At 48.1% G+C, this 15,199-nt stretch overlaps 1 protein-coding gene across 1 annotated transcript in view; it reads right to left on the reverse strand.

Moving 5' to 3' along the window:
• The window catches only part of TGM4 (transglutaminase 4), a 39,592-nt gene that overhangs the window by 10,860 nt on the left and 13,533 nt on the right, over nt 1–15,199 (reverse strand). The window contains exons 4-8 of the mRNA XM_003256960.4: nt 12,568–12,697; nt 9,601–9,719; nt 6,865–6,972; nt 1,983–2,157; nt 1,750–1,888 (exon numbers count right to left, since the gene is read on the reverse strand). Of these exons, the coding sequence (XP_003257008.2) occupies nt 1,750–1,888; nt 1,983–2,157; nt 6,865–6,972; nt 9,601–9,719; nt 12,568–12,697 (671 nt within the window). The remainder of the gene's footprint in view (nt 1–1,749; nt 1,889–1,982; nt 2,158–6,864; nt 6,973–9,600; nt 9,720–12,567; nt 12,698–15,199) is intronic.

Below are 15,199 nucleotides of genomic sequence, written 5' to 3' on the forward strand. Positions count from 1 at the left end.
CTGAGTCCCACCTGCCTCTCAGAAAGCCTCCCAGGGCACACAGCTGTGTGCAGTGGGCAGGGCCAGGGGAACCTCATGAGACCCTCACCCTGCCTATGGATCTCAAAGAGCCTGGGAGTCTTCACATTAGAGGTGGTGAACTCAAGGCAGAACTAAATCTTATCTGTCTTGACATCTGCAGTGTTTGAAGCCTAACAGACACCTAATAAATTTTTGTTGAGTGAATGGGTGAAATGCCCTAGGCTGTGCAGTCACAGCCTAGTAAAAGATTACAACTGTTATTTCATTCATTCAATGAATGTATTCAATTCGCTGGGATTCTGATTTGGTTGATCAGCAACTTTGCAACTGGCCAGTCTCTGAATTCTCATATTAAATCTTGCTATTTTTAAGTTGGTGCTCTTGGTTTTCAAGGTAGACAATTAACAGTCGTTCCTCGGTATCCACAGGGGATTGGTTCCAGGACCCCTGAGTATACCCAAATCCATACACATTCAAGTCCTGCAGTTGGCCCTGTGGAACGTGTATCTAGGAAAAGTCAGATCTCGGTATAGGCAGGTTTCACCTCCCACAAATACACCTGTACTCAATTGAAAAAATCTGCCTATGAGTGGACCTGCATAGTTCAAACCCATGCTGTTCAAGGGTCAACTGTATATAATCTACAAATAATACTGGTTAGTGCCTCCTTTCCAAAAGTTTCAAGTCTGTTTTGTTTTGTTTTCTTGTCTTGGTACATGAACTAGAACATCTCAGTGGTATTTAAGTAAAAGCTGTGAGGCTCCAACTTCAACTGAAATGCCTCAGGAATTTGTAATCATGCCCTGACCTTCCCACCTCGTGTGCTCCCTCTGTAACTTCTCACTCTCCCTTTTCTATCTTGTGGTCACTTTTAGCTTGCAAGGGGCCCATGTGCTCTGGATCAGAGAACAAAGGAAATAAGTTTCATGCTGGCCAGTGGATACCAGTCACATCGGGCCAAGTGCTAACATGAACTTCAGATTCCTGGCCCTTCCCCTGTAGAGGCAAAAGCTCCAGTACAGGAATCTGCATTTTTTTGTTTTTGTTTTTGTTTTTTGAGGGGGAGTCTAGCTCTGTCACCAGGCTGGAGTGCGGTGGCGCGATCTCGGCTCACTGCAACCTCTGCCTCCCAGGTTCAAGTGATTCTCCTGCTTCAGCCTACCAAGTAGCTGGGATTACAGGCACGTGCCACTACACCAAGCTAATTTTTTGTATTTTTAGTAGAGATGGGGTTTCACCATGTTGGCCAGGATGGTCTCAATCTCCTGACCTCGTGATCCACCCACCTCAGCCTCCCAAAGTGCTGGGATTACAGGCATGTGCCACCATGCCCGGCCAAGAATCTGCATCTTTTAACAATCACCCCCAGGTGATTCCAGCACAGATTGTCCAAGGCCAAATGTTGAAAAATATTGAATTTCAGGAGCAGTGAGCATTGGCCTACAACTTGAATCAGTCTCTGAGGGAGGCTGAAGAGGCCCCACAGCTCAGCAGAATCTCTGGGTTGGGAGGGCCTGGAGACTGGGCTTGGGCCAAAAAACTCCTGGGATGCCAGGCATGGTGGCTTGCACCTGGAATCACAGCTACCTGGGAGGCTAAGGCAGGAGGACTGCTTGACACCAGTTCAAGAGCAGCCTGGGCAACCTAGCGAGAGACTCTGTTTCTAAAAAGAAAAAAGAAAATTCCTGGGAGAAGGAGACAGGGCAGGTTGAGAAGGAGGAACCCTACCAGACAGAGTCGTGGGTCATATTGGTGATTTTCTCGCCATTCTTATTCACATAGGTGTCCACCGTGAGGTTCCTTTCTGTGTCGTGAGCTGAATCGAAGGCTGTCACACTGCGTGCTGGGATGCCCAACGCTCTCAGCACTGAAATGATCCAGGGTGGGGTGGTTGGCAACTGTGGGGGCTGGGAGTCCCTCCCTTGGTACCTCTCCCCTCAGCCCCTGGATCTCCCACTTACCTGTAGTCAGGATCCCAGCGAATACCCAGCACTGGCCGAAGCACACAGGCTGCTTCGTGTTGTAGTACTGCTGCAGGATCGGGGCACTGCCTGTCCACTTGTATGGGGCTGTGCCACCTTGGTAGTCCCCAGTCCAATTCCCAATGAGCACGCCTTGGCCTTTCTCAAAGCTCATCTGCCACACACGTAGGGGTGGGGTCAGTGTCCACCCCTCAGAGGAACAAGGTGCTGCCAGCCCAGCTTGGCCACCCAGCCCCCAAAGTGGACACCTCATAATGCCTCAGAGCACTTGGAGGACATGGGCTATCCAGAACAGGCAGAGTGCCCAGAAAGGCCAAGGAGCATGCCAGCTGTGTGAGTGACCAGGGAGGATGCTCACTGCTCTGTGCCTCAGTTTCCTCCCTTGTAAAATGATGATCATTACAACACCTACCTTTAGGTTGGTTTTGTTTGTTTTTTGAGAGAGGATCTTGCTCTGTAGCCCAGGCTGGAGTACAGTGGTGTGAGCTTGGCTCACTGCAGCCTCAACTTCCTGGGCTCAGGTGATCCTCCCTTCTCAGCCACCCAGGTAATTGGGACTACAGGCACACGCCACCACGCTTGGCTAATTTTTGTAGTTTTTCATAGAGACAGGGTTTCACCATGTTGGCCAGGTTGGTCTCAAACTCCTGAGCTCAAGTAATCCAACTGTCTCGGCCTCCCAAAGTGCTGGGATTACAGGCGTGAGTCACTATGCCCAGTCCCTTTAGGTTGTTTTGAGGATGACCTGGGTTAAGCCTATGCCTGTTTTGGCATCTTCCATTTTTAAATTATCAGTGGCCTGCACCTCTTTTAACCCCTGAGGAGCCCTGGTTAGATGTTCCTTTCCACCTTAGTAAAACCAGAGAGAGCACAAAGCCTTGTGAGTTCACCTTTGAAAGCACTTAATGGAATCGCTAAAGAAGGTTGTACAAGCAGGTGCAGAGGAGCCCTCTGAAAACATGAAAGGTGACACGGTCACAAATCCTTGATCCGGTGGTGGCCTGGCTTTGACCACATCCACCCATCCCCTCCTGGCCTGCACACTAACATCCTTTGCAAACCCCATTATGCCTTGTGAAAAGCACAATTACAGTGCCTCATGTTTCCCAGGATGTTAAAGATACCCATTTGTTAAACTAAAACCCTTATAGTATGCTACAATTTCTGAATCCTATTTGGGAGTTTGTTCAGTTTTAACTTACAAGAAGTCTCAAACAATGGTGTGGCCTGGGCCTCCCGTGACCTCTCAGGTCCCATGGCTGGACAAGCCTCTTCATTCATCAAAATCAGAGAGAGAGCAGAGGCCACCCCCAGACTCAAGAGTGGTCAGACGGAATGAAAACAGTTGAAAGAGAGACAGGCAAAGGGTCCTAGGCAAAGCAGGAAACACACCTCCCATCTTAACTGTCACCCAGCCACTGCCCTGGTCCGGCTGCTGCGTCCTCCTGTGAAATTGAGTGGCCCCAGCCTGTCAACGCCTGCTAGGCCCAAGCCATCTATAGAGCAATGTAGGGGAGGGAGGAGATAGGGAAAGAAGGCGAGTGATGCTGAGCCCAAAGGACATCAGGACTTTCAAAACTCCTGATGCACGAGGCTCTATCCCCCTGCGGAACAAAACATATTCCTGTGCCCAGGTGTGGTGGGCAGTCACCAAGATGGCCCCCAGTAATCCCCTCTCCTAGACCCAGAGACTCACTTCTGACCAACAGAAGGCAGCAAAAGTGATGGCTGTCACTTCTGAAATGAGGTGACAAAGGCTGTGGCTTCCGGCCTGGGCGCCCCCTCTCTTATTTGCTCACTCTGATGGAAGGTGGCTGCCGTGCTCTGAGCTGCCCTGACCTGAGGCTGCTCACAGCCAGGTGAGTGAGCCTGGAAGTAGGTCCTCCCCCAGAGATCTTGAGCCAGAACATTCAGCTAAACCACACCTGGATTCCTGACCCACACACATGGGAGATAATGGATGTTTGTTGTTTCAGCCACAGAGTCTTGGGGTAACTTGTTACTTAGCAGTGGATAATGAATGCACTCACTGCCGCGCCGAGGTTCCCTGCCTGGTGTGGGAGTCGTCTTCAGGCGGTCCTGCCAGAAGCTCTGCCTGCTAGTCAGAAATTCACAGATCCAGGAGGCCCATGGATAGCCACGAATTTCTAGGGGTGAAGGGGCAACCTTTATAGGGAACCTGGAAAGGGGGAGGGCCTCTGAAGCGGGCTGGGGTTCTCACACTCCCGAAAGGAAGCTGATCTGCAGTAACCTAATTTTGGAAGTGACTCCTGGAACACCTTGGAGTTCTGAATTGCCCATGCTTGCCTCACAGCCTGAGGAGGTGGCTGGGAGGGCATTAGGAAGGAGCACTGCACCAGGGGTCAGTAGAGCTGGCTCAACCACCACTTCACTGTGCAGCATTTGGCCAACTGCTCCTTCTCCCTCGGCTGGTTTCTTCATCACTGAAACAAGCAGTGGCTTAGCCCATTGCTTCCCAAACCCCAACACTCGTAAGAATGACCTGGGAATAGGCTACTCATGGGCCCAAAGCATGTCAGATCCTAGGCTGGGCACTTGTTGTGTGTTATTGAGACCTCATAATCACCCAAAAGATGAGATAATAGAAGCCCAGAGAGGCTTAGAATCTTGTCCAGAGTCACGGAGCTTGAAAGGAGAAGCAGCCAGGTACATGCGAGTCCACCTGCACCACTGAGAACTAGAGACCCCCATGGCAAGTTCTGCCTGCTAATGACTTGGTCTTCTTTACTTATTCTCTCTCAGCGTCCAGCCTGGCCACCTGCTGCCCCCTGGGCTAGAGAATGAATATACCAGCATGGGGGTGAAGGGGAAAGAGCAGGCATGGTGGACTCCTGGGCCCCAGAAAGTCAGCGTGAGGGCCCCCAGTAATCCCACCAGCCCCTAAGGTGCAGGGGAACAGGAGCCCCAGCATTTATGAGGCATACCACGTGCAACAGACACAGGCTCACAGCCACTCTGCAAGGAGGGCGTTTCAAGAGCCCCTACTTAAGATCCATCTGTCGCAGCAGTTCAGCTCACAGACTTGCCTGGAGATGAACATAGGTCTGCCTGCCACCCACAGATTGCAAGAGCAGCCACTTGGCTGAACTCAGTGGACCTTTGGAGAGTGGTGTCACTGGCATTGGGAGATCCCTGGGAGTTCCAAGGTCTGTGATCAAAACTATTTGCATAATAATCCCAAGGTGCATAATAATCCCAAGGTAATATTTGCCTTCTTCACTCTCATTCTCTCCTAAGTGTACAAAGGATGAAAAATTGTGGTTTCAGATTCCACATTGCAACCAACTTTAAGAAACTGCCACTTATGCAGCTTTGGTATAGTATCTTCCATTATGTGAAAAGGCTATGGGAATATTCCTGCCCCCACCCCACTTTATTTTATTTTATTTTATTTTATTTTATTTTATTTTATTTTATTTGAGACGGAGTCTTGCTCTGTCACCCAGGCTGGAGTACAGTGGCACAATCTTGGCTCACTGCAACCTCTGCCTCCCGGGTTCAAGTGATTCTCCTGCCTCAGCCTCCCGAGTAGCTGGGACTACAGGTGTGCACCACCACAACCAGCTAATTTTTTGTATTTTTAGTAGAGATGGGGTTTCACTGTGTTAGCCAGTATGGTCTCGATCTCCTGACCTCGTGATCTGCCTGCCTTGGCCTCCCAAAGTGCTAGGATTACAGGCGTAAGCCACCACGCCTGGCCATCCTCTGTCTGCCTTTTTAAATCTACGTATCCGTGTGAGGCCAGATGTTCATATATTTCAATTAAAACAATGAATGCAGAAGCAGATATGAAATTCCAGCTGACTTCTAGCAAGCCAGACATTAAAGAGATTTGCAAAAATGGAAAACAATGCCACTCTTCTCACTACATATTTTATGCTTCGAAAAACATAGGTTTTTAAAAATAAAAATACGTTATTTATGTTAACATGTAATGGAATTATTCTTTTAGAATAAATAGTTTTAACTTTTCAGTTTTAATTTCTAATACAGTAAATATTGGTAAATATAAACCATATAAATACAACTTATTTGGGGTCCTCAATAATTTTTAAAAGTGCAAAGAGGTCTTGAGACCAAAATATTTGAGAACTGCTACTCTGAACAAACTGACTTCCAAGTGGCCAGGCGGAATAGAGTGACCAACCATCCTGTTTGCCCAAGACTGAAGGGTTTCCTGGAACACAGTATTCTCAGTGCTAAAACCAGAAAAGTCCCAAGTGAACTGCAACAGTTTGCTCACCCAAACTGGAGCCCAGGTTGCAGGTAGAAAGAGGACCTTCTGTAATAATATCATTTTGCAGATGGGGAAACTGAGGCTCAGACAGGTGAAGCCATTTACACCTAAGGTCAGCCCATAAGTGGCAGGGCTGGGGTTCAGGCTCAGGTCTGACTTGAAAGCCGGCCGCGGTGGCTCACGCCTGTAATACCAGCACTTTGGGAGGCCGAGGCAGGTGGATCACGAGGTCAGGAGTTCAAGACCAGCCTGGCCAAAATGGTGAAACCCCGTCTCTACTAAAAATACAAAAAATTAGCCAGGTGTGGTGGCATGCGCCTGTAATCCCAGCTACTCTGGAGGCTGAGGCAGAGAATTCCTTAAAACCTGGAGGGGCAGAGGTTGCAGTGAGGCAAGATCGTGCCACTGCACTCCAGCTGGGGTGACAGATCTGCGCTCAGAACAGATTTCAGCAATGTCTATTTCTTAATAGTTTTGAACAATTGATTGGCCATAGCACCGCGGTGTACTTCAAAGAGCTTACAGTTTAGCTGAGGAAAAAGAGAAAAAGGCTGAGCAATTGGCAAGTACAAGACAGCGTCAGCCCAGGCTTTCCATACCTACCATAGCAGACATGGCCCTGCACACTAGCACGGGGTCCCTCCTGTCTGTAGGCTTGAGGGAGCTCTCAGTCAGCAGGGAAATGCAGCAGTCCAGGACATTTTCCTCAAACTATTTTGGGAAATGAAGAAAGAGGCGGTTAAGACTTTGCCCTGTGTCAGAAACTTAACACATACCATCTAATTTGCATGTCACAGCTACCCTGCAGCATAACCCATCTCCCTGCCTACAGTCTCACAAAAAAGTCCACCACAGCACTGAAAATTAGAAACCATTTAAATGTCCGGCCACAGGGCAACAGTTAAGTAAGTTTATAGAGCTCTAGCATGCAGCCACTAAAAGGAAGTATAAGAAGTTTTTAATACCATGGGGAAAATTCCTTTGTAATCAAGTTAAATACATGAAACAAGCTGGGCGCAGTAGCTCATGCCCGTAATCCTAACACTTTGGGAGGCTGAGGAGGGTGGATCACCTGAGGTCGGGAGCTCAAGACCAGCCTGACCAACATGGAGAAACCCTGTCTCTACTAAAAATACAAAATTAGCCGGGCGTGGTGGTGCATGCCTGTAATCCCAGCTACTCGGGAAGCTGAGGCAGGAGAATTGCTTGAACCCAGGAGGCGGAGGTTGCAGTGAGCCAAGATTGTCCCATTGTACTCCAGCCTGGACAACAAGAGCAAAACTCTGTCTCAAAAAAATAATAATAATAAAAATAAATAAATAAATAAATAAAACAGGCTACAAAGTTGTGAACAAATAGCATTACAACTATGTAAGCCTTAGTAATAGATAAAAGAATAAAATACACTAAAATGTTAAGTCATTATCACTGAGGGAGGAGGTTATGAATAATTTTATTTTCTTTCCACATTTCTGTATTTCCTAAGTATTTTGTGATAAGCATGTTACTTTTGAAATTCTATTTACTATAAGCCACTTTATCAAGATATCATTTATATCCCATAAAATCTACCATCTAAACTGGATGATTCAATATCTGTAATTATCCATAAATATCTGTATATTTATAGAGTTGAAGTACATGTGTTACTTTTGTAACCTGAGGGAAAAACTACCAAAATAAAAGGAATAGACCACAATGTTTATGTTCCAGAAGGAGTCTGGGGGAGTTTTGTGGTTACAATTCTTTGAGGTTCTTTTTATTTTTATTTTATTTTATTTTTTTTGAGAGAGGGTACAGTACAGTGGCACAATCACTGCTCACTGAAGCCTTAGCCTTCTGGACTCAAGTGATCCACCCACCTCCCTCTCCAACTGCTCTGCCTGGGACTGTAGGCATGCATCACCATGCCCAGCTAATTTGTTTATTTTTTGTAGAGACCAGGTCTCCCCATGTTGCCTAGGCTGGCCTTAAACTCCTGGTCTCAAGCCATCCTCCCACCTTGGCCTCCCAAAGTGCTGAGATTACAGGTGTGAGCCTCCATACCCAGTCATTCTTTGGGCTTCTTAAAATCACCCCTTGATTTTTTTTTCTTTTTCAAGATGGAGTCTCACTCTGTCACTCAGGCTGGAGTACAGTGGCGCCATCTCGGCTCACTGCAACCTCCGTCTCCCGGGTTCAAGTGATTCTCCTGCCTCAGCCTCCCGAGTTGCTGGGATTACAAGCACGTGCCACCACGCCTGGCTAATTTTTTGTATTTTTAGTAGAGACGGGGTTTCACTGTGTTAGCCAGGATGGTCTCGATCTCCCGGCCTCATGATCTGCCTGCTTCCGCCTCCCAAAGTGCTGGGATTACAGGCGTGAGCCACTGCGCCCGGCCCACCCCTTGATTTTCTAAGAGGGGAAACTCCCTAGGATTCAGGTGATTCCTTCTTCCCTACCCCTCCTGCGGTTCGTTTGGCTGTCTCCTTGCCAGCTACTCCCTCCCATTTCATTTGCCTCTGGTCCTCACGTGTAAGGAGAGGATGCTGAGGGCCTTCTAGGAATGAGTGAGGGTGGAGAGGGCACTCAGGGCGCACCTTGCACAGAGCACACAGCGTGAGCCTCGCCAGCTGGGAGTCCCTCCTCCCTTGTCCCTACTTCCGTCCTGTCCTAGGTGTCCAGACCCAGGGGGAGGAGGGGAAACTCAAGCAGCTGTGAAATGGGTGGCATTTCCCAGGAGCTTTTTGTTGCCAAATCTGGGGGGAGGGGAGGTGGGAAGCATCTAGAGTCTGGCATCCTCACACCCCAGCACGAAGGCATTGGCCCTCTACTCAGCAGGGGCCTCCACACAAGTCTCTAAAAAACTCTCCCTCGCATTTAGAAGCTCTTTGTCAACGCCAACATTCTAATTGTAACAGGGCTTCCTTGTAACAGCGCTTGGTTCTTTGGTAAATACACTGGCAGGTAGGGGGTGGGAGAGAGCTGTTTGGCATGAGAGAGAGCCATGGGGCTTCGAGAGAACCATGGTGGGGGGTGGTGTGGGAGAGAGCCATGGGGGGTGGGAGAGAGCCATGGCGGGGTTGGGTGGGGGAGAGAGCTGTGGGGGGTGGGAGAGAGCCGTGGGGTGGGTGGGAAAGGCCATGGGTGATCCTTGTGGGAGGGCTTCTGCCCAGGACTCCACCCCATCTGTGCAGCCTAGGCAGGTCACCCCTCTCTGGCCGAGTTTCACATGTATGAGGCTGGCGTTTGACCTGAGGTTCACAACCCTTTCTCCAGAACCTTTACTGGCTACTACCCAGCTAAAAGGGTGGTCTAGCAGATGGGGCCTGGTCCAGCCACAGGACGACAAATCATTACCTGACCAAAGTTCCAGGGTTTGTATTTGATACTTCTGGCAGCCCCCACGTAATGGCAGCCCGTGTCATTGAGGATGTACTCTTTGCGCTCGTCCTCGTCAGGCATGAAAACCATGTCCTCTGAAGCAAGACCACAAATACACAGAGGTTATATTCCGCCCTGGGAAAGGGGCAGGCTTTCTACTGGGGACTGTCTGTGCTGGGGGAGCTTCAACGTCTTTGTGAGGGGCTTGGAACACCCAATGTTGGGGGAGGGAGGTAAGTGGGAGGGAAAGTATCCAAAAGAACTTCCCGAGCCAGCTGTAGGGGACTTCCCCTGGGAAAATCTGGAGCAATTTAAGCATGAGTTAAGAAAAGGATGAATCATAAACCACTGAAAAGAAAGAGAGAGTCCATGAGTCCATACAGATGGTAGAGAGAGAGAGGTAGATGGGGGTGAAGGGAGGGTTCTGCCTACAGGAAATGCCAGGGGCTAGCAGGTAAACATGGTGGAGAGCTGGCCTTGGAAAATCACTGTGCAACCATCACAGTGAAGAATGGTTGAAGCAAGAACTATCAGTGGATGCTAAATCTAGGGGTGGAGAATTTTAATAAGGATCAGGATGTTTGAATGGTCTTAAAATGTGTCCACATAGACTACTTGTTACAAAGAAAAAGATAGTACTTATATAGCAGAAAAACTGGACAACACCTTGACCAAATGATCATACTTAACATTCCCAATGAGGGGCAGGCAGACATTGTGTGCCTCCAGATATGATTTTCCAAGAAGGACATGTCGTTTACGTAATATCCAGCAAGGACTGCATAACCTGAATCTAAAGATGACGAATCATCAGACAGACCCAAATGACGAATGATCTGTTAAAAAGGGGGACTTCTAGTCCTCAAAAATATGTCAAAAAAGACAAAGAAAGACTAAGAAGTTGTTCCAGATTAAAGGAGGTAAAGAAACATAACTACATGCAAAATGTGACTCTAGATTGGATCCTGTACTGGAGGGAAAACAATGCTATAAAGTACATGATAAAATCAAGTGACCAGCTGGGTGTGATGCCTCATGCCTATAATCCCAGCACTTTAGGAGGCCAAGGCAGGTGGATCACCTGAGGTCAGGAGTTCGAGACCAGCCTGACCAACATGGCAAAACCCTGTCTCTACTAAAAATACAAAAATTAGCTGGGTGTGGTGGAATGTGCCTGTAATCCCAGCTACTTGGGAGGCTGAGGCAGGAGAATTGCTTGAATCCAGGAGGCAGAGGCTGCAGCGAGCCAAGTTCGTGCCATTGCACTCCAGCCTGGGCAACAAGAGTGAAACTCTGTCTCAAAAAAAAAAAAAATTTAAAAAAAGTGACCAAACTGGAATATAGATAGTAGATGAAAGTGTTATGCTAACACTTATTTTATTTATTTATTTATTTTTATTTATTTTTTGTTTTCGAGACAGAGTCTCACTCTGTCACCCAGGCTGGAATGCAGTGGCGCAATCTCGGCTCACTACAACCTCCACCTCCCGAGTTCAAGCAATTCTCCTGCTTCAGCCTCCTGAGTAGCTGGGATTACAGGTGGGTGCCACCACGCCCAGCTAATTTTTTGTATTTTTAGTAGAAACGGGGTTTCACCATGTTAGCCAGGATGGTCTTGATCTCCTGACCCTGTGGTCTGCCTGCCTTGGCCTCCCAAAGTGCTGGGATTACAGGCATGAACCACCGCGCCTGGCCTATTTTTTTTTTTCCATTTTTGAGACAGAGCTGGAGTGCAGTGGTGCAATCTCGGCTCACTGCAAGTTCCACTTCCCGGGTTCACGCCATTCTCCTGCCTCAGCCTCCCTAGTAGCTGAGAATACAGGCGCCCGCCACCATGCCCAGCTAATTTTTTTGTATTTTTAGTAAAGATGGGGTTTCACCGTGTTAGCCAGGATGGTCTCGATCTCCCAACCTCGTGATGCGTCCACCTCAGCCTCCCAAAGTGCTGGGATTACAGGCGTGAGCCACCACGCCCGGCTGCTAACAATTTACTGAAGTTGATAACTGTACTGTGGTTATATGAGAGAATATCCCTGTTCTTAGGGAATACACATTGAAGGGTTTAGGGGTTGTAAAGAACCAACTCGTATGTAACTTACTCTCAAATGGTTCAAAAATAAAAAGCGTGTGTGTGTGTTTGTGTGTGTGTGTGTGTGTGTGTGTGTAGAGGAGGGAGGGAGGGAAAATGATTAAGCAAATGGAGCAAAATGTTAACAACAGGTGAGCCTGGATAAAGGGTATAGGTTGTTCATTACATCATTTTTGCCACTTTTCTGTGAGCTCAAAATCATTTCCAAACACAAAGGTTAAAAAAACAGAGCTCCTTGGCTTCTAGCATGGGCACCTGATGGCTTTGACTTCAAGAAGGCCCCAGGAGGGAGGGCAGGTGTGGAAAGGGTTGACATAGAATGTGCCGCATTTGAGGCTGCAAGAAGATGTCCAGCACCCTCTGGAGAGAAGCCAGTGTTGGCAATGGCAGAAGTAGCCTCAAGCGCCATTTACATAAAGGCTCCAGTGTAGCCATAGGAAGAAATGAGCTGGGTACATGGGGAAGTGGAGAGAAGAGAACAGAACTAAGGGAGCAGAAGGGAAGAACCAACCACAATTCAGGCCCTGACCTGGAGTTGGCAAGAAAGAAGCCCTTGTTGGCCCCTCCCCACCCCCACCAAGGCAGCCTCTGTACAGTGGTGGAGGCAGAAGCCAGCTGGGGCAGGGCAAGGCACTGGGGAGAAGCAGAAACAGGGAATAAGGACCTCCATTCTAAGGGGCCTGGTCACAAAGAAAACGCTCCAATGGTGTCTGTGATCTGTTCCTGGGTCACATCCCTTTAACTAGCTTGCAAGTACCTTGAGAGCAAACAAAAGCTCATGGACTACGCATTGCACATAGCAGGTTTTGCCGGGGTCACCTGCCATTCCCCAGCAGACCTGAGATTCACAGTACCTTTACACCATGGGTTGAAGAGAAGGTATAGGATGTTTTCTTCAGACTTAAGGATATGGTTTCCAGTTTTCACATTTAGTTGGTACTTGCCCAGGATGGCATTGGGGGTACTGGTGACAGCCACTGTGACCTGAGCAAACCACAAGATAAGGTGGACATCTCCCCCTCTGGCCAGATCCCAAATCCTACAAATGCTTCCCAGAAGAATCCATCAGTCCTAACAACTCCTCCTATCTGGAACCAGCCTGGAGACAAGGAATGGTCAGCCAGAAGCGCCCCTGCAAGGGCAGGACGTGTGAGACAGAAAAGCAGCCGCATACAGCATGAAGTTTTGGCACGTTTTGCAAGGGCCCTGGACAGACTGGGCATTTTCACCTCCCTGAGATTCACTCCCTTCACCACTTGCTTCACCACAGCCTGGAGGTGATACCATCTCCAGGTTGTTGGGAAGATGCTGTGGATAAAATACACATAAGGTGCTGACATGGCTGGCTCTGTGTCCCCACTCGAATCTCGTCTTGTATTGTAATCCCCATAATCCCCACATGTTGAGTGAGGGACCTGGTGGGAGGTGATTGAATCAAGGGGGCAGTTTCCCCCATGCTGTTCTCGTGATAGTCAGTGAGTTCTCATGAGATCTGATGGTTTTATAAGGCAGATTCCCCTGCTCTTTCTCACTCTCTCTCACCTGCTACCACGTAAAATGTGCCTACTTCCTCTTCTGCTATGATTGTAAGTTTCCTGAGGTGTCCCCAGCCATGTGGAACTGTGAGTCAATTAAACTTCTTTCCTTTATAAATTACCCAGTCTCAGGTATTCTTTAGAGTAATACAAGAATGGACTAATATAGGTGTCTAGCCCAGTGCCTGGAACTTCAGGGGAAAGGTTAAATGTCAGCTGTCTTTTGGCGCAAAAAAACACCTTTCTCTTGGAATACAGGCAGCCAGAGTCCCAGAGGGCCATTGGTCCAAGGGCGTCCAGGCCTTTATCCAGCCTTTTAGGATGAATAATAGCTGGAGAGATAATTAGGATACATCAATATTGCTGTAGCCACAATGGTACCAAGAATAATAATTCTCATCCTTGTCACAATACACTTCCATTTGTGGTCCAAGATCCTCCCATGAGATGCTTATTATTATAACTCATAGGAGCAATAGGCTCTCAGTTCAAATCCCAGCTCTACTCTCCCCCCTTTTTTTTTTGAGACAGAGTCCTTTTCTGTCACCCAGGCTGGAGTGCAATTGGCTTCTAGCATGGGCATCTGATGGCTTTTGACTTCAGGAAGGCCCCAGGAGAAAGGGCAGGTGTGGAAAAGGGTTGACATAGAATGTGCCACATTTGAGGCTGCAAGAAAATGTCAAGCATCCTCTGGAGAGAAGCTGGTGCTGGCGATGGCAGAAGTAGCCTTGAGTGCCATTGCAGCATTGAACTCCTGGGGTCAAGTGATTCTCCCACCCAAGCCTCCCAATTAGCTGGAACTACACGTGCCCACCATCACTCCTGGCTAATTTGTGTGTGTGTGTGTGTGTGTGTGTGTGTGTGTGTGTGTGTGTGTGTGTGTGGTAGAGATGGGGTAGCCCTATGTTGCCCAGGCTGGCCAGCTCTACCTCTTACTGGCTGTATGACCTTGGCTGGTTACTTAACCTCTCCTGTGCCCCAGTTTTCTTGTTTAAAAGTTTGGAATGATAACAGGCCCCCTTCTTTGTGGGAGCATTGTGAAAATTAAATGAGCTAATATATATAAATGTTTAATTGTCATTATTTTGCTGGTGGGGAAACTGAGGTTCACAGAGGTAGCCCAAGAGGTGGAGCTGGGATCAAACTCACTGTGCTACAACTCCAGAATCCACAAGGCTAACTCCCCACACCCCTCTTGTGGCAAGAGGGAGGAGGTTGTGCCCTCACTGTTCATTACAATGGAGCCCAGGAGAACCAGCCTCCCAGGGTGCAGGAAATGGCCCCCACCTTGATCTGGCTGGTAGTCCCACGGCTGTATTCATATGTAAAAATTCATTGTGCAAACCATTAAGATTTATGTCCTTTATGTGTGTTATATGTCAATTAAAAAATTTTTTAAAAATAACACTTTTTGAGTAAAGAAATGCAGCTCCTGCCCACAACCCACGCGCACCTTGGGAGAGATTGTCATGATACCCTGAAAAACACTCAAATGCAAAATTGGGGTTGAGAGTCTGGGATCTGGATGGGAGGGGGAGGAAGGAAGAGGCCAGGGCACTAGGGAGGATTCCAGCAGCAGCTGGCCCATTCATCTCATTTCCACCAGCAGATTCTGCTTCTACAAAAAGCCAATGTGATTGCCATTTTTAAATCATGGCATTAGCCTAGCATTAAACTTCTAGGAATTTAGCCCATGGAAATATCCATAAGCCAGTCCAAAGATCTGGCTGAGAGATGGTTCTTTGCAACACTAGAAGATTGGAGACAACTGTGAACACCCAGGGCTCCCCAACAGGGTGGAAAACCAGCCACCGTAAGCCACACATTCGGGCAGAAGCCACTGTGGAAAACATCCATTAGGTCTTGTCAAGTGAGTGAAGCACAAGATGGACCCCCATTTTGTATTTGACCATGACACAGAAAAAGCCTGGAAGGAAGGATGGGTAACTTA

The sequence above is a fragment of the Nomascus leucogenys genome, chromosome 4, assembly GCF_006542625.1.
Source record: "Nomascus leucogenys isolate Asia chromosome 4, Asia_NLE_v1, whole genome shotgun sequence".
Lineage (NCBI taxonomy): Eukaryota > Metazoa > Chordata > Mammalia > Primates > Hylobatidae > Nomascus > Nomascus leucogenys.